Genomic DNA, 23,921 nt, shown 5'->3' with positions numbered 1-23,921 from the left:
CCATTGAATCCCATCTAGAATTTGATGAAAGATGTCAAATGACTTACTGAGGTTTATGATAGAGATCTACCATAGGATGCTTAATCCCAATTAGTGTACCAAAACAGAGAGGTAGTGTAATTTGGTTAGAGAAAGACACTATCTGCTAAACCCAATCACAATTACAGGCAATATGCAATTGTATGAAGCCCTTCAGAACAGAACTATCAATATCAGTTGCAGGTGTCAGGTTTATAATTAGACCTCCAATTACCGTTTGCAGAAGAAACACATGATGAGGAGGTGACTGGTAGTCTGACCATAAAAATGCCTAAAAAGTAAAAAAAATGCATTAGATTCACCCCCCATGTTCCTTCCGACTTCAAGTCCCATTACAAAAAAAGAATAGATATTTAAAGGAACCGTATGTAAGATTGTGGCCAAAACTGGTACTGCAATCACTTTCAAACTACTGTAGAGCAGTGTATCCCCTACCTCTCCCCCCTGACTGGCAGACCCCGGATGCCGAAACACTACTGACTTCGTGATTAGTAGATAGGTGGAGGGTGGCGCATCAGGCCAAAACACAACATGACAACATCAACATCAGTTGAGGGCTGCAACTTCACTTTTTAAATGACAATATCCTGACAGGACTACTGTTGTCAGTGATAAGTATTTGAAATGAACATGATTTCTTAATGTCTAGTGACATATCAGGGCCATTTTATGATTAATTGAAATACATTTCTTACATATGGTTCCTTTAAACCTTGTCACTTTTAATGTATAGCCTATGGATACCCATTTAACATGTCAGGGCACCTTGCAGCTTACTTCCAGGGTGCCCTAGCTAGGTCTTCAGTGTCATCCAGGCTGACCTGCATACACATCCTGCACCAAGACAGAAGACCAGCTGGTAGGGCAAGGCAAGTGTTGTGTGTTCCTGGCTTCATCCAGATAGTGTCATGATGGTCACATTGTAAATACTGTACTGTGCAACAGTTTTAAGAATTTGTGTAAACAAAATTATTTTATAGGCTACCAGTGTCTATTTAGATTTCCAAACATTCTTTTAAAATTGACTTTGTAGGTTGCTGACTGATAATAACCAAAAACTATTCATATAATTTTAAAAGCATAGGCCTACGCTTAATTAATTTTAACAGTAGGCTAGGCCTAATTGTTTTACACGTTCCTCGACACAAAACCGTTTGCACAGTAGGCCTATGCTACTGTATATCAATAAATCACCTGGCTATTTTAGGCTAATGTTAAATCCGTTTTAACGGTTTAGATATTCACCCAGTGTTCACAAACTGTTGCGTGACTTCAACGTGTGTTAACAAAATAATTGGGTATTATGTGCGTACACTAGCGCTGATATGTAGGCTATGCAGCAATATGAAACAGTCGTACACATATCACTTTACAGAACCCAATTTATTTTTGCCCCAGAGTAAGGAAGTCGTTGCCTTGCCTAGGACTGTCGGCTACTTGTAACGTGCACCTGCTATTGGTCGCGCTCTCGATTTGCCTAGCCTATACGACAGCTTGTTTTAGTTTCGCTTTTAATTGGACTTATTTGTTTTCATTCCACTTTTCTTTGGGTTTGTGGTCAGTTATGGCCAATATTGAGTCGGAATTGAATTGTAATATATGCTTGGATCTTTTAAACGATCCTCACCATTATCCTTGCGGACACAGTTTCTGTCTTCGCTGTATAAATGCGCTGAGGAATAGTGAAATATATGCCTGTCCGGATTGTAGAAGACATTGTCCAGACAGGACAGACATTGTGAAAGACTTCAGACTGACGAATATTTTAGAAGCATATCGACAAAGTGGAAATGCTAAGGTAGGCTACGTGTTTCGGTGAACGAAGCTTGCCTTGAAACCTGGTCTAGTTTTTTTTCTCACACTTCTCTCTTCACGGCTACTGTCGTGTGACTTGTATCATGGGAAGTGTATTCAGGAAAGTTTTGCCGTAGGCTGTGTTACAAACCACCCCGATAGTGGGGTATGTTGTAACAAAGGACCACCTTGTATTCTAGATCAAATCAGGTCTATAAGTTTCTTGCAGAAATGTGTACATTTGAGTTGGTTATATCTGAAGTAGGCTACACAAATGTGGGTAGTCTATTTTGAAAAAAGGTTACAGGATTGTAGCTCAAAAATTAAGAGACGGGTGCTGAAGAAAAAAGTGTTACAACCATACCCAGTCTCCCCTACTGGAGAAATAGGTCAATTCAAGAAATTGTCTTCTCCAGTTTGAGAATAACCGGAGAAGCACAAGAAAAGCTGGAGTTATTTCGCTGTGACCTTAAATTGATCACAATCACAAATGTCAGGTGGCATTGGCATTTATACGCCAATCAAGTGGGTCTGAACTTATTTCAGACAAAGACAGATCAGTGCAGTGAGAGAAAAAATATCTGAAATCTTAAGATCTTAAGTTGGACGTAAATTGGATTTAGGCTGAGGCATGAGTGAAGCTGTTTCTAAGGAATTGAATTTAAGAAATACAAGAAAATGCTCAACATTTTTTATTGATGATAAACTGAGCTTAATTGTCTAATTGTTAGAAATGCTAAACAAAGAAGATATCTTATTTGGATTTTTCTTTTCCATTTTTCTTTTAGGCCTATAGACCTGTATGCTTTAATACATAACTATGTAGACCATTACAAAATTGTAAAATTAACCATGTTGAATGTTTTTAAGCAAAATGGTGTTTGTCCAGTGATTACATATGTGAGTGAATTCACTGATGTTAATTTTGTATTTAGCCTACAAAGAACATATGCCAACTTTCAGCAGTATGGCTGGGGAGACAAGAACCCGGAATTATTCTAGTCATTTTACTCCTGATGTTCATTTCTGCATACGGTGAGTCTCTCTCTCTCTATCTTTCTCTCATGGTGTTATTTTGTTGTTGTTTTTCAAATGTTTATCATACTGTTACAGTAAATTATGTAATGCATTATAACATGTTTACATTCTCCCTCTGAAAAGCTATGTTTCGGCTACAAAGAACAGAACAGGCTCTTCAAGATTTTCAAGTTTTGACAGACTCCACTCATCCTGAGACCTGTGAGTCTCTCTCTCTCTCTCTATCTGTCTCTCTCACAGACACACACACACACACACACACACACACGTTAGGCAGTCCACTGTGAGCGAAGATGACAATGTCTCTGATTGGGGGTGGGGTGAATGTCCAGGGATGCTGTCCAGGATTCTGCATCATGTAGAAGGAATGTCTTCAGCGATGTGGGTTATGAGACGGGACCGCATTATCTTGGACAGGGCATTTCCAGCTCCAGAGACAAGGGATATGCCATGGCTGTTGCCACACACAGATTTGTCCCCTTTCTTCTTGTAGATGGTGACAATGTTACAGTCTTTCCAGTCCTGAGTGATGGTTTCGCTTTGCCAACTGTTTCATATTAACTTGTAGAATTGTCTTGCCAATAAGTATCCTCTGTGTTTTAAGAGCTCAGCACGAAGTCCATCCGTGTCTGAGCTTTTGTTGATCTTTAGGCTTGTCACTGCTGAGAGGACCTCTGAAAAGCTTGGAAGTGCATCAAGGATGGTGGCTGGTGGGAAGTGTGGCAGTGCTTCCATAACAGGTGGAGTGGTTGTGTTTGCTTTATTGAGAAGAGAACTGAAGTGCTCTGCCCAGCGCTGAAGGATTTACTGTTTGTTTTTGAAAAGTATCAGACCATTTTCTGACCGTAGTGGGGTGAGGTTACATAGTTGTGGACCATACACTGATTTCAGTGTGTTATAAAAGGCATGATTGTTGTTGGTGTCTGCATAGCATTGAATTTCTGCTGCTTTCCTGACCCGCCAGGCATCCTTCATGTGCCTAAGTTGTCTTTGAGTCTCAGCTTGTATAGTTTTCTAGTGGTAAAGATTGGTTGTGGACTGAGGGTTGGAAAGAAGAGCAGAGTGAGCTTTCCCTTTGGTCTCCAGTAGCTCTTCTTTTATGTCATCAGAGTTGTCGTTAAACTAATCCTGTTGACTCCATTGTGAGAAGCCAATTGTCTCAGCATCAGCCTGCTAGAGAGTTCAGCTTTTTCCACTCTACATCTGCATCAAAGATGCCATCCTGGAAGTTATTGTTCTCCAGGTAAACTAGTCCCTCTGCCAGCCTTTTCTGGAATTGCGCTGTGAAGTCCTGTGAATTCAGGGCCCTGCAGTTTAGTTGTTTTCTGGGTAGCTGTTCCTTTTGTGAAGAAAGAATTTTCATACAGAACTTAGATCTGATTAGCCGGTGATCTGTCCAGCACTCAGCACCACGCAGGGCTCGGGTTTATGGACATCACTTTGGTCTCGTTGTCTGGTGATGATGTAGTCCAGCAAGTGCCAATGTTTGGATCGAGGATGCATCCATGAAGTTTTGTACTGGTTTTTTATTTGTAAAACTGTGCATAAAGACAGTCTGAGGCTGTTGCTGCTGAGCTTGCTGACACCTTGGTGTTCAATAATTCCTCTCCAGAGCTGGGCATTTGTACCTACTCTGGCATTAAAATCACCCATAAGGATGATTTTGTCAGAGAGGGGGATTCTGGGGAGTGCTGCATCCAGGGTAGGAGCATAGGTCAGGCAGTCAGGAGAGTGGCAAAGCGGCCTTTCATAAGGGTAATGCGCCAGGTCATAAGTCGTTTGTTAATGCCTTGGGGGGACTCTGGGATGTTGTTTAGTCGTTCGTTAATGGCTTGGGGGGGACTCTGGGATGTTGTTTAGTAGTCTACCTCTTATTGTTAAGCCGGCTCCATAGTCTTCATGCGTCCTTGGGGAGGACGGTGTAACCTGCACCCATCTCTGTGAGTGAGTCTTCACCTGCAAAGATGAAGCATCATCTCCAACAATGCTACAATATCAATGCTGTATTTGTTGAGCTCATGAGGGCAGCCCAACTGTGAGGTCTGTTTGTCTCAGTCTAGGAGTCTAGGAGGGTATACGAACATTCCAGGTAGCCAGGTTCATAAGCAGTGCATATTTTCTTCTAGTTTTCCGACTGCAGGAGAGGATGCCTTGACGGCTGCAGTCTGCCGCCCAGGTTTAGAGGAACAGGCAATGTTTAGGTCACCTTTTCTAGACCCTTACCCATTGAGGGGTGAGCAGTGCAAGTTCTAAATAGGACTGCTCAGTTGCATGGGAAGCTGCCGAAGAGGGATGCTGTTTTCATTAAAGGGAGGTGAGGATGGGGTCGTGGACGGGGGTTGGGGGTTGAGGCAAGCCTGTGCAATGAGTAGGTAGATTTAAAGTGAATGCGGGGGGGCAGTTCCTTTCTCTGCCTTGGCCACACTCAACAGGCTCCAGTGGCAAGAGCTGAGACTCAAGACAAATTTCATATGGGCGTGGTTGCAGGGGGCTGTTTGGTCCCATAGCAGAACCCTGGAATGTGTGCTCCCAACACAAGGTTGGAGATTTTCTGTCTGGGTTTTTCTCCCATAGCCTTAGCCGTACCAAAGACATCCACAAGGCAGTGGAGCTATTTACCCATAGCTGGGACAGTGGTTGATGGGCGCCAGATTGACTCCGTACACCGATGGGCCTCACTGCTGCTCCGAGATCCCCTACAGTTCAGCCTGGGACTGTGAAGTACCCAGTTGCTATGTGTGGACGCAAGGAGGCACAGTAGAAGTCTTGGTGGTGGAGAGGCTGTGTACTGGCAGAGGAGGCTTTGCTCGTCTTTTTGAATCTAACGAGACTAGCCAGTGGCGGTGGCTAAAAGCAGAATAGCAAGCAAGCAAACTAGCAAGGAAGCAACCTACACACAGCATGCAGCACACTATCTGCTACACCATTGGACTGAACTGTTACACACAAACACACACACACACACACACACATGTACACACACACACACACACACACACACACACACACACACACACACTTGGTCTTTCCTTATTTTGGTCAAATTATTTTAAACTTCAATAAATCTTGTAGAAATTGAGGTATTCTGTTAAAATGTTGTTAAAATGTATTAATCTGGTACATAAATTTATGCATGCAAGTTGTTTAAATGCTCTCTCTGCACAGCTTGCTCTGCAAAGCTAGAAGGAAGAGAACATTGTTTTCAAGATTCTCAGATTTTAATGGACTCCTCTCAACCTGAACAAGTAGACAAGGTGATCTTTTTCTCCTTTCTTATATCCACATTTTTATAGAATCTTTTCACTCATTTCCCCACATCTAGTAATCTTTCTTCACACAATCATTTATTTTGTATGAACATTATGACTATGACATGTTCTGTGTGTGTGTGTGTGTGTGTGTGTGTGTGTGTGTGTGTGTGTGTGTGTGTAGAGGAAGTCTATGGATATATCAATAGCGATACTATATGGCACATCCCTAATGTACATGCATGTGTGTACTCGGTTTCTTTCTAAATGTCTCCCATTTCACCCCCCCCCCCCCTGTGGTTTCTGTTTCAGGTTGCTGCCTCCCCAGGTCCTCTCCACCTCCTCTTGGCTCCTCTGCGATGGCTTTGGCTGCTGGTGGAGGGTGTGGTCATGTGTGTGTGGTGGTTCCTCTCTTCTGTCATATGGCTGGTCTTCCAGTGTGTGTGGTTGGTGTTTGAGTGTGTCAGGCTTGTGTTTGTGAGTATTTGGGAGGTGTTTAGGTCTTGTTTTTGTTTTATATTTGGTTTTCTGATTCAGTTCTTCAGTATTTTTGTCTACATTTGTGGACTTGCATCTATAGCAATATTCAGCATAGGTTATCTGAGAAGTGAAAATCAAGCAGCAACTGGGAGGTAAGATTCATGATCCTCTTGTGTGTTCTCAAGAGCATGATGGGCTGTTGGACTGTTGGACTGATGGACTGAGTCTTATGAACCTGTTCATAGATCATTAAGAACATAATGCTACATTTGTTCTACTCTCTCAGTGTAAGCCTATCTAGTCGAGTTGACACACTCAAAATGTTGGTTGATGATCAATTACAAATAATTGCAATTTAATGATCTTTTTCTGTTCATTTTATGCTAATATTACAGCCCGTACAGCCCATATAAGGCCAAACCACCAGTGACTTTTGGGCAACTCTGAGTTTCAATGTGCTCTGTCTCAACATTGAGTGTGTAGTGTAGTACAGGACATTATGTTCAATACAGATGTGTATGTACCATGCAGTCTTTAACAGTAATCAACAGTAGACTTTTTTGCTTGCAGACCATGTTTCAAATTCGAGTCTCCACACAAAAATATTAAGTGGCCATATGTCAGTTTAGTTAATTAACAAAAACATTTGACAGATTTTAAAAGCACCATTCCTGCTTACATGTGTTGAGCATGTCATTGTCAGTGAAAGTTATATCTGTGTATATATGTTTTAAGTGTAAAAAAAAACATTATGCATATTAGTTGTTCATATTAAAACATATTTATTTTATTTGGCCACATTGAATCACAATACTAAAAGCCAAATTTGAAAAAAAAAAAAAAGTTATTTTACTTCTCTTTTGCCTACAGAAATGAACCACACTAATAATGATAAATCAGTTCCGTAAATGCACAGTTTTGTGCTTGAAGCATTGTCTTTTGACTTCATATTGTACTGAGTATGGACATTGGTTGAACTGTGTGAGTCCTGTATATACTTATCAAGCCTTGTGACTTTCTTGGAAATTTTAGCATTTCAAGTTTAGCACACTCTGTTAAATAAGAGAAGACAAACTAGGAAATCTTTATGATTTTATTGAATAAAATAATTGATTCTATTGCATTAATTGACATCATTATAACATCATTTGTCTATTTTAAAAAACATATTACAAATTGGTTGTTCATATTAGGAAAGATTCATTGCATTTGTCTGGAAACACAGCAAGAAACTGAATAAAACTGAAGTCCATCATTTTTCTTCAAAGAGGAATAGTCTCCTTTTTCAGCAGTGTGTTTACTGTTGGATTTTCTCCCGACCTGTGGCATTGTCCTCTTTTGTCATCTTCTCCAACTGTTCTGTGGAATCCGCTGTTTTGCAGTTGATGGGCACTACCCTCTCAGAGATGGAAGGCGTCTGTTTTCCTGGTGCTTCAATGTGAAGCTTTCCCTCTGCTAAACTGCAGGTCACAGCATCAGGAGTCACCCCTTCTGGGAGATCAAACTCCCTCCTGAAGGCCTGGACCCTGTAGGAGTAGGAGCCTTTTCCATCTTCGTGTCTCTTCTCAGATTTGCCGCTCACTTGTAGCTTGTTGCCCACCTGTTTGACTGACAGCTCTTCAGGAGAAAAATCTTTAGTGTCCAGCGTCAGAGCAAAACCATCTCCCTTCTTCTCAAGGTTGCAAGGAAGTGGATGAAGCTCCTCTGAAGCTGGGATTTGGTCAATGTCCTGGAAGATGTGGTGCTGAAGTTTCTTTAGGAGCTCCAGACTGTTTGGCATACCTTCCATGTTTCTCAGCATAAGATCTGTGTGAATGTCCAGAGGTCTGACCTGAGGCCAGATACTGCGGACGGGCCAGTAGAAGTCCACAAAGGGGCTGAGGGAGGGCTGGAATTCGTGGCTCAACATCTTCAGTGAGAGTCGGGAGTTCTTGCTGTGTCTACTACTCGTAGCGTAGCCTTGGATTTGTCTGTTTGGTTTCAGCACGGTGAGCTCTCACTGCTTTATATACCGCCTCTTGAAGTTTCCAGGCAGTTCCCGAGTATTCTGGTCAATGCCAAAATCTACCACTGTGTGTCACCCTGGAGCATGGGCATGACGTCACAGAGATTCTAAATTTGGATGTGGTGAGCAATATGGATTCTTTGCATATTGGTTCACCAACTCATAGGATGCATTTAGATGAAATTGATGTCATGTTTATGAACACTTATCATTGAACAGGTGATGCGTTCAGGAAGGTGATTTTAAAAATACTCAGGCTAAAAACAAGTACGGCCATAGTGAAATTTGCAAACTGAACTGTGTCCTAACACATGCATACATTTCATCAAGGGTTTATATTTTTGATAAAGAAATATATTTATCATAATGGTAAACACACACAGATATTGTTTTGTAAGCCCCGTCTTTTGCCCAAAGCTTTTGCATTTCTAAAGAATGCCTTTTGTAGTTGCAAGGCCAAGATTTCAGAACAAAGCTGCAGAGGTCTGCCACATACTACCCCCACAAACGAAATTCCTAACCCCCCAGGGTGCCAGGCCAAGCTAATTATCATACAGTATTGGTTACCTCTGAAATCACTGTCAATGTAATTATGTTGAGAATAATACATTCATGTTTGGTCTTGAATTAATACTTGTAATGTGGGAAACAGTCTGATCATGGTTTCATTACAATTTAACGTATCTGTGCATAGTTGTAGACTAAGAACTACACTGTAGCATAAAGTTATGATATCCACCTGGGCCACACCCATCCCCCTCAGACAACAAAGGCTCTGATGAGTCGGGGGTGGCCCAAGTGAATGATAAAAGTGGAGGCTCTTGTTTTCCTCGGTCTCTTCTTTGCCATCTGGGCTCTCATCTTGATCTTGGGCTTCACTCTCCCCCTCTCTCTCTCCTTCCCCCTCTCTCTGTCCCTCTCTTTCTCTCTACCCCTTTCTCTATTTGGGTTTTTGCTGTTTTATCTGGTGTATCTGTTATCTCTAACTTGTTAACTTGTTACAGTAAGTTTACCTCTGTGAGTTGGTTAAGTTTCCTTTGTTACCATTTGCTACTTTGTTACTTTACTTTGTTACAGTAAACCATGTGAGTTTACTTGTACATCTAACTAAAGTGATATTGGTTACATTTACCTTTAAGGCTTAATGCCTAATAAATTAATTTGCCTACCAATCGTATACTTCAATTCTCGTAGTATGCCATGCCATGCTCTTCCATAGCTGATAAAATAGTTACTTGGTAATTGAATGGTGATACAAATTATTAAATGGAGTCAGATTAAAAGAGTTTGTAATAATATCATTGCCATTTGACTCTTCACTCTATTTGTCCACACGCGATCAACAAGAGAGGCCTAACTTACTTCTCATCCACCTGAGAAGCGCTGTGGGCCTGTTCTCTCTTTCAAGTGAGGATAGCTTGAAGTCAAAGTCAGCTTTATTGTCAATTTCTTCACATGTTCCAGACATACAAAGAGATCGAAATTACGTTTCTCACTATCCCACGGTGAAGACAAGACATATTTTACCAATTTAGGTCCACAGACAAACATAACATTCAAGTAAACAAAAAAGTAAGTAAATAAGTAAATAAGAGGGCACATATAATAATGAAAAAATAAGAGCAGCAAAATGTGGTTGAAATTGTGCATAGACAGTCAATAAAAATACTAGTGCAAATTCAGGCCAATAAAAGGCTTGGGTAGTTCTGTTTGACCTAAGTAAGAAGAAAGTGGCATAGTGGTGCAAGTTATGTAAGAGCAGCAGAAGTGTTGTGTTTTCAGGACAACAACACCAGTTGTAAAGTGTACAAGTGTGCAAGTGGAGTAGTGCAGGCGGCCATTTTGGGTCCAATGTCCAGGATGTTATGTAGCTGAGGGTGGAGGGGGGAGAGGAGGGAGAGAGTTCAGCATCCTTACGGCTTGGTGTATGAAGCTGTTGGTGAGTCTGGTAGTGCGGGAGCGCAGGCTTCTGTACCTCTTCCCAGAGGGCAGTAGATCAAACAGATTGTGAGCGGGGTGACTTGCATCACTCACAATTTTGGTCGCCTTGCGGGTGAGGTGGGTGGTGTAAATGTCCTTCAGGGAGGGGAGTGAAGCACCAATAATCCTTCCAGCTGTGTTCACTATGCGCTGCAGGGCTTTCCTGTTGTATTCAGTGCAGCTTCCGCCCCACACAGCGATACAGCTGGAGAGGATGCTCTCGATGGTGCCTCGGTAGAATGTGGTCATGATGGCTGGTGGAGCACTTGCTCGCCTGAGTTTCCGCAGGAAGTACAGGCGGCGCTGAGCTCTCTTCGCCAGTGATGCAGTGTTGGTGGTCCAGGAGAGGTCTTCACTGATGTGCACCCACGTGTCTCTGAGGCTATTTCTCGCCTTACATCTTCATATTTCTTCCCCTGAAAGAATGTAATAAGCTTTGTAAAAAGGTGTACATTCATGTGGATAAAATACAATTTTACATTGACCGCTGTTTTTATGTCTGAATAAATACATAAAAAATACATACATACATAAAATATGTCAAAATTATGTCCCGGAGTAGATATCTATTCCTCGGTAAGATGGGTTTCTGAACCTAGAGTATCTCATGGTTAAGTGTAGACCTTTCTATCTGCCCAGAGAGTTTACATCAACTGTAGTAACAGCAGCCTATATACCACATAGATAGATTGATAGATAGATAGATAGATAGATACTTTATTGATCCCCAAGGGGAAATTCAAGAACTGCATTCTGCTATCAGTAAACATTACATTTCATTACATTTGGCTGACACATTTTTAACCAAAGCGACTAACAACAAACTCTGCATCCCGAGGCACCCTTCATTATTGCGGTTAATTCCAACCACTCAAATTTAAAAACTGCACTGCCCAAATTTCATCAAAATGTATCATGCCCCACAAGAGATAATATTTCAGACATGCCTACACAAACATGTATGTGTTTACAGTACAAGCTGATGCCTACAAAGCCGCTCTCCCCCACCTAGGACAGTCAGATCACCTCTCATTGTTTCTATGGCCCAAGTATTCAGCACTCATCAAACGTGTGAAACCACAGTCAGGACAGACAAAGTGTGGCCAGAGGGAGCTGACTCGGCACTTCAGCAGCTTTTTTTTAAAACACTGACTGGAGAGTGTTCACAACTCAGACACCCATGACTCTGTTACAGCCAGCCACGCTAGATGCAATACAAATTGACAAACAGTCAAAGGGGCTCGAGTCTAGGGGTATTTATTAACAAAAATATTAATACATAATTAGGAATTTTAAGGACAACTGGAAAATAAACAAAGTAGAAAAACTACAACACGGCCTAGAGAGCGTGAAGGCCACCCGATCTTGGCAAAAGGCCAACGCAAATGGCAAAAGGCAGACCGCCAGGCACAGGTAGGCTATAAAGGGAGAAGCTCCACCCCTCACACAGGTCACACCTGAAGATAATAACAGAAAACAGGCAGAGCACACGAAAAGGACATAGAAACTACGCCACCTATGGGTAGAAGAGGGACGTAACAGACTCCCACACGGACATTGATTCATATGCCTCCTCCGTTTTGGACTGTACAACTAGTCATAACTCCAGTTGAAGATATCTTTAATTCACCTCAATTCAAGATATCTACATGTTCCTTTTCAGATATCTTGAATTAAGTTTTGACTAGGCGAAATTACGTTGTAGATATCTGTAACTGGAATTAGTTAGGGATAGTCATAATTTGATTGTAGATATCTATTAACAAGTTATAGATATCTTGAATGAGTTTTGATTAGAGATGTCTGAAATTGGAGATATCTATAACTTTCATTCTTCCTAGTCAAAATGTAATTATAGATATCTTGAATTAGAGTTTTGACTAGGCGAAATGACGTTTGGGTTCCTCGATGGACTTTTTGTACGGTATGAGCTGAAGTCAGGGACATGCGCATCCGCTTTCAGTTCCTCCAGCGGAGGATAAACCCTCTCTCGCTCCTCTATATGATCAGGTCCTGGGGACAGATGAAGTTAGAAAAATTGTCAGTATCTAAAATGTCCCTATAGGCGCTCAGCCCATTTCGGGTGCAGTGGCACCAGCAGAAAATTTGACAGGGGTGGCCAGGGGAGGCCATTGCAAATCTTGGGGTGGTACGCCCAAACGGGAGGGGGGACATTAGGACACATAAGAAGAGTTTGGCTCCAAAACGCTATATCCTCCATTTTAGTGCATTTTCATAAATCGTTTTTTTAAATGATTATTTTGTTTTCGAAACTGTAATTGGGTAATTGTTATTTACTCAATCAAAACAACACAACTGCACTTTTATTGATATTACCTGAAAAACACAATTAAAAAACATGACATTATTGTTTACAAAAATTGATTTATAGCTTTGGAAAAGAGCTCATAGGCTGTATCGTTTTCAAGACAGTCTAGGCTACCCATCTGGGAAAGTATGATGTGATCATGCTTGCATATATCTTAGGTCAGCCTTTATATTAGGGAAAAATACTTTGTGTCTGCATCCATGCCATTTGAAGCATGCTGGTAGAAATATCTATTCAAAAGCAAAGTTGATCCGTGCATGCCATGACCAACTTTTGATTCTTTGATTCGGAAAGCAAGTTCATTATTTTGGGCTGCTATAGAATATATTACAATTTCAGGCCAAAGTTGGATAACATGTAGAATGTTTGCTGCAATTTCAAAACCGGATTACTCGGGAACTGCTTACTGTACAGAGGAATGCTTCATATCCTCGTGTTCGCTAAGGTTTGCTGTTTATTTTGATATATGGTATGTTTGCTGTATTGCTATGTTTTTGATCAAGGTGTTCGTGAGATATATCACCGAGAGTAATGGGTGTGGAGATAGACGAAGCGCTGTGTCCACAATGGAAGATTAAATGGCATGTATATCCAACATTCATTTTCTCGCTATCACAACACCTAGCCGCTAATATCATGGGGAAGCTCAGGTTCTGCTCTTCCACGTGATATCTGTGTGATTTATGTGTGATAAATACTCCGTGAGCGAGCAATTCAACAGAGAATAATGGGTGTGAATTTGGACACATGGTCCAAATTCACATCTGCACATCTGGACATCTGCCTTTTCTTCTCCAATATATTTATACATTTTTCGTCGTGCACTGCGTTTAAAGTGCCAAGATGAGAAGGCACAAGGAGACGAACACAGTAAGCTTAAATGTAAAGTGGGAAAGTAAAAGTAGAGCAGCAGCAGGTGGCGCTGTGTTGCCTTTTTATTTGGGCACTTACAGTTGTTTTCAGTCACTTGGTGCATTTCCCGAATCATAATTTATGTCTCAAAAGGGAAACATGTATTTATGCCAATGGAAACATCAGTAGTCTACAATCCTTACGCCATTGTTTGTGAACAAATGTCATGTTGTCAATTTTACAGTTTGCAGTGCAATGCACAAGGAAGCACATTTAGGTAGCCTACTTTTTTTTTTTTTTTTTAAGTTACATTATTGTTTGTGTGGGGGGGATTGAATGCAAACTGATTGGATATGTCTCAAAGTTTTGCAAGTAATTTTACATTATAAAGACAAATTCTTTTAGTACATTGTGCAAAGGAAAACGATAAAATAATGCCTATTCAGGGCTCTCAAGTTTTGAGGACAGGCAAGAGTGACATTCCCCGTCGACAATCCCCCCCCCGCCACGTCAACACACAATGGTATGGGAGTCGAGTCAGCGGTTAGAAGCGCTCTTAAGGTTAGGGGTGTGAGGATTTACACGCGCAACTAGCATCACCAGCTAGCATACACCAGCCCCAGGTCAGTTACCAGTTGATCCAATATTAGTTGTGCAGAAATATAGCCCGTCTTATACACACCAATTGAATTGAAATAGAAATTGTAAAGATTTGTATTTTTTGTAATTATTCCATATTTAGTGTAGTCATATCAGAACCTGAAGTAGCCTATCCAAATGCAAGCATGAAACTTCAGAGTATTACCTTTCATTTGAGGCCAATATTATGCTTATGTGGGGTTCATATGCAGTAAGCATTTGATTGCCAGTATGCATTTTGGATAACCCAAAGTCCTATGGGGAGTTTTCATAGGGCATTTTACCAAATGCATGAGCATACCTTGGCAAATAATGGTCTAAAGTACTCATGTTGTCATTCTATGTTGATCTACTTTTGCACACAGCATGAGAAGACCTAATGCTAGGACTCAAGTCATATCAAGTCAAGACCTAGAGGGCTGAAATGTGGTCAGTTCAAAGATGCTTGTTATCCGGTAGAAAAATAAAAGAATAATCTAGCCTTTGTAACTTTGTGACAGTACATCACACAGTTATTCTAATTGTTTTCCAACAGTGTCTCAGCTTTCCAAAAGAGAGCAGACATTTGATTATTGGCTAAAGTATGTAGGAGCAATGCCCTCCTAAGTCAAAATGGGGAAAAAGTATAATTTATAATTGCTCAGATTTGCAAAAGAAATGATTTGACACATGGCACTGACAATTCAATAATGGGCCTTTTCACCACCTCTGAGCATCCACTAACCTGGACCTTTTAGGGGGCCTTCCTCTCAGGGTGAATGAGAGGATGCTTAGCCTAATTGCTTTTTACCCGACATTTTTGAATACAGATGCAATGATTAATGCATCCATGGCCAGGATATAATTATATAATATGACGTGATTTTAAAAGTGACCTATAACAATAGGCTATGCAATACAGTTTAATTTGTTTAGTGCTAATAAAATGATTAAGCCTATTTGGAGAGAGAGAGATGTTTAGAATGTGACAATATGTCAGTCATCGTGTGAACGAAAGTATGACTAGGCATAGGCTACTTGTTCTGAGCAAGTGTTGTCAATGAACAGGCTGTGAAACTGTTGGCTAAGTTACAGACAGTCATGAACAACTGATGCTAATTATCTGGGAAACATTCTCTATAGCAGCAGTCACGTTGTCGTTGTTTGTGTCAAACAAGCTGTGGATTTGTTGTAACATTAAAAGATGACTTACTCTGTGCTGAAACCATGAACTGATGCTCGAAGCTCCAAGGTGAACGAAACTTGGAAGTAGTAGGTAACAGGTTCACGTTTAATAATTCACGTTCAACAATTCCAGGATACGCGTTTTTCATTGGTTGTTGCGTTAAATCTTACCCAGATACAATACAGTTATTTTCTGATTGGCTATTGTGTAGCCCCTCTCGTTATTTTTGATTGGCTGATAAGTGGCAGGCTCAACTCCAGGGGAGACGCGCTTGATTCCTGCCGGTTCCATAGTGAGAGCGGCGCGGCCAGAGACATTTTGGGCGCTGCCGCAGCATATTAAATATATAAATAGTTTTTCTGCGTGAGAAATACAATGTGTGGCGGGAGAGCGTGACAAAAGACTGAAATGCGTGACACTTGAGAGCCCTGCCTATTTGTTTTATTGGGTAGCTTATAGCAGAGACAGTTGTGTTCTAAATAGGCTACTATTCGGCATTTTGACAAACATGACATTAGCAATCGAAAACGTAAAAGAGCAGACACAATAAGTTGCATGGATGCACAAAATTATTTACAGTTTGGGAGAAGCACTTACCAATATTGGGAGAAATTGCTTTTATGATGTGCACAAGTGATACGATGTATAGAGTTTGAACAAGCAGTTTTGAGAATTTCAATTCGGGTCTGAGAAATGCACCAAAGCAACTGAGAAAAACTGATAAACCTAATAAACAGGTGCAACACTTTTAAACAACTATAGCCTACATTTAAAACAATTTATTAGGAAGAAATGATGCCACATGTCTAGTTCTACATTCAATGTATTAGGTAGAAATGATGCCACTTCGAAAGCTTGTTTAGATCCAGTGAACCTGCTGTCATGGAAACGAAACGTCACACTTCGGTACTGTAGAATGTTCTGTGCTGTGAAAAGGTTTGTGACAACTACGTAATAGAACTCTGATGTCACATAGGAATCATAGGAATGTTGCCGTGGTTTTGGAATCCTAATAAACACAGCAGAATATGGAAACAGTCAGTTGTATCAGATAAGCACACTTGAATTTGTATACTTTTGTTGAGCAAGAAAAGTTCAGACTTTCTATCGTTACATTTTGGTAAGTTCCTTTGTAAAGACATTATTATGGAAATTGTAGGCCTTTTTGCCATGTAAGCAGGCCAAGACACATAATGGTGATGCATCTATTGGAAAGAGGGCTAATTTTAGTGACCCTAAAGAATGAGAATAATGAATTATGTGTATATCAATAGACATGTACATGCTCTAGTGTGAAATAAATTATAAAGATATAGAAATGGCACTGTCAGTCTTAAATCAAAATTTCACATTCAACTGTAGGAGGACCAGAGAGGTGACCGACTGACTGTGGGGTTCCCCCCCACACGCTATTGATCCGTGACCAGATACATGAGGAGATCATAGAAACGGCTAATGGTGCTAACAATGCATCCAGGCAGGTATCAAAGCCTAAGGTATAATAGAAATGAATAAGACTTCAATATATTTTTAATAGAGTTAATAGATGTGTGTTTGTGTGTAGATACTAATAACTTTAAAATAGTATTGTAAAGGGCATGCTGTAGGTGAAGGTAATAAATGGTTTATTTAAAGAAAGTGATAGATAGGTCGGTGCAGTACATTATATCTGATGTGTTTGCCAATACCAGAATTCGAAGCCCAAGGTAAGCAGGGCAAGGAAAGAAGACCAGGCTCACCCTGCTGTAATAAGTGAGGAGGTCAGAGCACGATGGCAAAAGCAGAGTGAGATACGGCAGCAGGGTCGTGAGCGACTATACAATTACCTCAGTGAGGGTCTGAGGAAGATGGAGACACAGGAGGCTGAGGACGTGAAGGCCAGTCAGGCGACGGAAGATGCTGAGCAGAAGGAGATGGCTATGAGCTCTGAAAAGTGGAAAAGACAAGTGGAGAAGGAGCAAAAAGAGTTTGTGAGTGAGGTCAACACAATCTTAGAGGAGCTCTCTCAGCGACACCTGGATGAGACTGTGCCCGGACATTTTCCAGTGACAGGTTCATACACCTGGGTGGGTGGAAGGAAAATGGAGCTGGAAGCCAACAATGCAAAAAGTAGACAAGAAATGAACAGGCTGAAGCAGAATAAAAGACAGTGTGATGCAGAAAGAGAGAGAGAGATGGAGAGGAAGAGAGAGCGGAAGAGACTTCAGCAGGCAAGGCAAGAGACGCAGGTGGATGAGGACAGAGAAATACAGAGGCAGATGGACGTCAGGGCCAAACAGAAGGCAGAGAAACAGAGAGAGGTGGCAATGAAGGAGCAGGAGTTATCCCATGACATCAAACAACTGAACGATTTCATCCAAAAGGTGTCAGAAACAGACAAGGAACTGCATGAGATGGTAGGACACTTTAAACGCTACTTGAACTTACATACATGAGAACAGTACAACAAGTACAACAGAAATGACTTTAAATATGGTGTTAATCAATTTGATTATCTGCTCCAGCATTACATTTTATACTTTAAATATTTTATAATACCAAATTCTGCATTTGTTTATTTAACACATTGTTTAACACATTGTTCTTTTGCTCATTTAATAGTATATTGCATTTGTACTTGTATGTTTTAGCTGGCTTTTCATGGTTATTGACAACCATATTTCCCTGTGTGGAGGTAAATAAAATGCTTTCCTATCTTTTCCACAGGCTCACAAAGAGTTGGATAGACTGCGTAAACTTGAACTGTTCTACCAAAACAAGAGAAGGAAAGCCCTTGAGAGAGAACAACAAATGGCAACATTACAGATTGAGCAGAGGCAACAAAGAGAGAGGAAGAAGGAGGAAGAGCGAGCGAGAGCTCTAACAAGAGATATAGAAAGACTGGTGGGCTCGGATCGAACAGGGCTGTGGGGCATTGGCCAGTCTTATGGATGTGCAGGTGATGAAGAGAAGGTAAGTGTCTCTAAAACAAGAATTTTATTTGTACATCTTTGCAACATTCATGTACTCTGTGCTTTATCCAATTAAAATGGTCAGTATAAGCCATTTAAAAAATAATTTCCAATTGCAGAGGGACATGGAGAGGTTGAGAGAGATTGAGCGAGCTCAGGAGCAAAAGCTACTGATGGAAAGATTAAAACAGGCTGAAGAAAGAATTCTAGCATTGGAGAGGGAAAGAGAGAGGTTGCAAAAGATGGAAAGGCTGAAAGAAATGCAGAGAGAAAGGGAAAGGCATATACAGATGGAGAACCTGAAAGCATCAGGAAGAGAGAATGAGATGAAGTTGGAAACAAGGGGGAAATCGGTTCATACAGGTACAGAGATACAGACAGAACTAGAACCCCAAAAACAAGTGGATCCGATAAAGCTACAGAGAAACAAAGAGTTGGAGACAGAGAAACAGAAGCGGCAAGAGATAGATCAGCTGAGCAAGTTAGATAGTGAAAAACAAAAGCAGAAAGAGATGGATAGAATTAAAGATTCGGAAAGAGAAAAGGCAAGAAAGCAAGACAATGAGAAATTGGAAGGAATTAAAAGACAGGAAGAACTGAAGAAGCAATGGGAAGAAAAACAGAGAAAAATGGGACAAGAAATGGAGGGAAAACCTCTTCAAAAACAGAAAGAAATGGAACAAGGTTTGAATGAGAGACAGCAAAAGATTGAGGAAGAGAGGCAGCAGCGAGAGAAAGAGATGGAGAGAGATATCAAGAAAAAGGGAGAGATGGAACTGAGGGAGAAAGAGGGGAGACTCAGGGAGATGGAACTGAAGCAGATGGAGGGGGTGAACAAGAAAATCAAAGAAAAGGAAGAGTTGGAGAGAAAACTGAAGGAGGAAGAGAGGTTGAAAGAGCAGGAGAGACATAAAGAGTTGGAGTGGGAGAAAGAGAGGCAGAAGGAGATGGAAGAGCTGAAGAAGCTGAAGAAAGAGGAAGTGTTTGAGAGTCAGGAAATATTGAAGAAGCAGTGGGAAGTGAAACAGAAAATGATGGAAAAAGAAATGGAGAAAAAGCAAAGAGAAATGGAAAGAAAGTTTCAAGAAAAACAGAAAGAAATGAAACAATGTTTGAGTGAGAGACCGCAAAGGATTGAGGAGGAGAAGCAGCAGAGAGAGAAGAAGATGGAGCGTTTGAAAGAGATGGAGAGGGATATTAAGAAAAAAGGAGAGATGGAATTGATGGAGAAAGAGGAGACACTCAGACAGATGGAATTGAAGCAACGGGACGAGTTGAACAAGAAAACCAAAGAAAAAGAAGTGTTGGAAAGAAAAGCCAAAGAGGAGGAGAGGTTGAAAGAGCTGGAGAGCTCTAAAGAGTTAGAGAGGGAGAAACAGAAGACAGAGAGAGAACAGCTAAAAGTGTTCAAGACAGAGGAAGAAACGCAGAAAGAGATGGATAGATTGAACAACTTGGAAAGAGAAAAGGCAAGAAAACAACATCATGAGAAATTGGAAGAGATCAAGAGACAAGAAGAACTGAAGAAACAATTGGAAGATCAACAGAAAACAATGGAAAAAGAAATGTTGGAAAAGCACAGAGAAATGGAAAGACAACTTCTTCAAAAACAGAAAGAAATGGAACAAGGTTTGAATGAGAGACAGCAAAAGATTGAGGAGGAGAGGCAGTAGCGAGAGAAGGAGATGGAGCGTTTGAAAGAGATGGAGAGAGATATCAAGAAGAAGGGAGAGATGGAACTGAGGGAGAAAGAGGAGAGACTCAGGGAGATGGAACTGAAGCAGATGGAGGAGTTGAAGAAAAGGGCCATGGAAAATGAAAATCAGAAAAAAGATTTGGATAGAAAAGCCGAAAACCAGAAGAGAGCAGAACATGAAAGACAGATGCAAATGGAGGTGGAGAAACAAAGAGAGAGAGAAAGAGTTCTGGAGGAGCAACAAAGGGAGGTAGATGAGAAAAAACATCAGCTGCAATTACAAGAAGCTTCAGCGGCTGAAGAAAAGGAGAAACTCAAAGAAATTGAGAAAACAATGACATTGAAAAATAAAGATATGCTAAAACAGATGGAGGAAAGCTGGAGACAAACAGCCCGACAGAAGGAGGAGGAATGGGAAGCAAAATACAGAGAGATAGAAAAACAGAGAGAGCAGGCAGAAAAGGATGCCATCAAAGAGAAAGAAAGATTACAAGAGCTAAGGAGGGAAGAACAGAGAAGACAGATTCAAATTGAAAAAGAAAAACAGAAAGAGATAGAAAGACTGATGGATATCCAAAGAAAGGAGAATGAGGAGAGACAGAGCGATTTGGCTAAAAAGAGACAAGAAAAAGAGGAGAACCTTAAGCAAAGCAAGAGTGAAGTGAATGAAAAACAAAAGGAATTGGAGTTACAGAAAGTTGTAGAAGCACAGATAGAGAAAAAGATCAAGGACATTGAAAGAAAGATACAAGATAAAAACACAGCTGACCTAAAACAAACAGAGGAAAAGTGGACAAAAGTAGCCCTGCAAAAGGATGATGAGTGGAAAGAGAAATGCAGAGAGATTGAAAAACAAGAGGAAAAAGAAAAAGAGGCAAAAACGAGGGAAGAACAGGTGAAACACCTTGAGCAGGAGAAAAAGCAAAGTCAGATTCAAATAGAAGAGGAGAGACAAAATGAGAGAGAAAGGCTCCTAGAGATCCAAAAAATGGAGATGGAGGAGAGCCTAAGAGAGATGGAACAGAGAACATTGGAAATGGAGAAAAAAGAAGAGAAAAGACGTCAGTATATTGAGGAGAGAGAAAGAGAGATGGAACAGAAAAGGATGGAGATGGAGAGAAAAGAAGCTGAGAAAAGAAAAAGAGAGATGGAGCAAAAACAAGAACTGGAGTTACAAAAGGAAGAAGAAGCAGAGAAACTCAAGGAGATTGAGAAAAGCATAAAAGAAAAATGTGAGTCTGAGCTTAAACAAATAGAGGACAAGAGAGAAGAACATCAACAGCTTCAAACTGAAGGGGAAAAACAAAGAGAGTCACAAAGTCTACTCGAGATCCAGAGCAGGGAAAATGAAAATAGGCAAGCAGAAATGAACAACAGAAAGTTAGAAATGGAAAAGGAAGAAGTGGAAGCTGGACAAATGAAAGTGGAGGAAGAAAAGAAGGAAATAAACAGACAAATGGAAATGAGACAAAAAGAGACAGACAGAGAGATGGAAAGAAGAGACACTGAAGCAAGAAAAACTAGACTAGACATTATTCGAGAACAACAGAGGGAGAGAAAGAGCGAGCGCATGAGAAAGACAGAAGAGAGACAGAAAGAGGAGCAAAGAAAGAGAGAAGAGCGACAAAATCAGGATGAGGAAGCAAGACACTGGTATGAACACCCAGAAGAATGGCGTAAGAACCAAGACAAACTGGCCATCCAGAAAGAAGAGGCACGACAACAAGAGCTGGAAAAAAAGTGGGAAGAAGAGGCCAGGATACTTGAAGAATTAAATAGAAGGCAAAATGAATATGAGGAGAAAATGAGGCCTGAGCGACAGAGAGAAAAAGAGAAACGGAAGGAGGCTGAAATGCAGCGCCAACTAGAATTGGAAAAACAGGACGAATTGGACAGACAAAGGGAGCTAGAAATGGAAAGAGAGAGAGAACAGGAAATTCAGAGACAGAGGGAAGAGGAAATGGAGAGAAAGAGACAAGAGGAAGAAATGCAGAGACAAAAACAAGAAGAAATGCAGAGGCAAAAACAAGAGGAAGAAATGCAGAGACAAAAACAAGAGGAAGAAATGCAGAGACAAAAACAAGAAGAAATGGAGAGTCAGACAAAGGAGGAACAACAGGAGGACAAGGGAACATTCTGGGAACAAACTGATGATGAGTGTAGTGATGAGAGCAGTGATGAGACTAATGATGATGAGAGGGAATCACAGGATGAGACAGATGCTCCGGTCCGAGATAAGAGTATGAGAAGGAGGTTCATCGGATGGCTCAATGGAAAGATGAAAGAGCGATATGAGACAAAAATTGAGAGGACCATCATGAGAGAAGAGGAAGGTAAGTACCCAATAAATCTGTAAATATTCTGACTGAGATCCTTGTTTAAGTACAGATCTAAATTGAGCTGGAAGCCATGAATTTAACCCTGCCCACAAAATTTGAGGTTGGGAAATTCGGTCTGGACTTGTTCCATTGAGAAGCAACTATGCCTGAACTAGAGCAGTTTGGCGAGTTAACACCAATCAAATTGTCTGGCCGGGCTTTATAAAATGATTGACAGATGAGCAACGGTGCAGGAGCAGGGTACAGTTGAAACGCCCCATAATCACATCCCAATCATGCAGTATCAGAATCAAATTCTAAATAGAATTGAGTATGGCTACATCAGGCTACATTTGAATTGTGTGTTTTTACTGTATGTCTTCATCATCCTTAAATTTCACTGCTAATCTTAATGTTTTAACGAGTCATCAAATCTTTTCTCTCTGCAGTATTCAAAGGATACATGACCCGGGCCAAAAGAGAGCAGGAGAAACGCAAGAGCCTAGTGGATGCAGAGGCAAAAAGACAAAATCTAGAGTCATCCTGGCTTGAGTGGGAAAAAGGAAAGAAAGAGAAAAAGATAAAGAGGAAAGAGCAGAAGAAAGAGGCCAGAAGCCAAGCCCAGTTGGCCCGCATTCTCAAACTGAATGAAGAGGCTGACAGGAACCTTGATAAGTATAATGGCACTAACATATACTCCTCCCAGAACAAACTCTTGAGGAAACAGATGATTGGCTGGGATAGGAAAAGAAAATAAGATCATCTCTATATTCATCCAAACATATTATTTGTCATTAAATTCATTTTGCTAAAAATTTTTTTTTTTTTTAACTATTTTTACTTACTTTTCACTTTTTTTTTCACCAAATAAACATTTAAAATACTTGTTATGTGTCCGGTCCATTTTCTGGGGTTGTTTTTCCCATTTTACAATCCTGTATACTATAGTCAACGAATTGCCTGAATAATGATCAGACGTTTTCTTGCAAATTGTTTCAAATAACAGCCTCACTAAAAACATAGACGAACCATAATTTGATATGCAAGATATGACAAATATATTTTCAGGCCAGGGTTTTCATTCTTAAACATTTTCTCCCACCTGCATGTGCTTCAAAGTAGGCTACATGGGAAAACAATCTAGCCCAGAGTCCTGCATCGGGTCGGGTACCCGCATAAAAGTTGATAAAACAGGTGGATTGTGACATTCCTAAAATTCAAGGACGGGGATGCGGGCAGATAGTGTATGATAACCAAAACAGTATTTTAGATTGCTGAAATAAAACATAAATGAGAAATATTTGCAATATTTCTTGCAATATTTCTTTGTCTAAATTACCATTACCACATCACAAATATGTGTTATAGTCAACGATAGGCTATGACC

At 40.7% G+C, this 23,921-nt stretch overlaps 2 protein-coding genes and 1 long non-coding RNA gene across 3 annotated transcripts; 2 read left to right on the top strand and 1 right to left on the bottom strand.

The window, feature by feature from the left end:
* Positions 1–1,530: 1,530 nt before the first annotated feature.
* On the top strand, positions 1,531–7,722 carry LOC121694570. Its single transcript, XR_006025818.1, has 5 exons — positions 1,531–1,837; positions 2,769–2,868; positions 2,995–3,072; positions 6,037–6,125; positions 6,432–7,722. It is a non-coding gene; the product is annotated as an uncharacterized LOC121694570 (long non-coding RNA).
* Positions 7,723–7,858: 136 nt separating this feature from the next.
* LOC121694568 (heat shock protein 30-like) lies at positions 7,859–8,626 on the bottom strand. The gene has a single exon (XM_042074772.1). The coding sequence runs from the start codon at positions 8,506–8,508 to the stop codon at positions 7,897–7,899; it is 612 nt and encodes a 203-aa protein (XP_041930706.1). The 5' UTR covers positions 8,509–8,626; the 3' UTR covers positions 7,859–7,896.
* A 7,963-nt stretch (positions 8,627–16,589) lies between these two features.
* Positions 16,590–23,420, top strand: LOC121694771 (trichohyalin-like). The gene is given in 7 exon segments (XM_042075106.1): positions 16,590–16,689; positions 16,932–17,065; positions 17,261–17,965; positions 18,276–18,521; positions 18,640–22,197; positions 22,249–22,549; positions 22,984–23,420. Coding segments are annotated over 5 exon segments (4,962 nt in total). The 5' UTR covers positions 16,590–16,689; positions 16,932–17,065; positions 17,261–17,416; the 3' UTR covers positions 23,292–23,420.
* The last annotated feature ends 501 nt before the right edge of the window (positions 23,421–23,921 follow it).

Source organism: Alosa sapidissima, chromosome 20, assembly GCF_018492685.1.
Source record: "Alosa sapidissima isolate fAloSap1 chromosome 20, fAloSap1.pri, whole genome shotgun sequence".
Classification (NCBI taxonomy): Eukaryota; Metazoa; Chordata; class Actinopteri; order Clupeiformes; family Clupeidae; genus Alosa; species Alosa sapidissima.
Note: the sequence above shows the minus strand (reverse complement) of the source record. Positions and strands in the feature narration are given on the sequence as shown.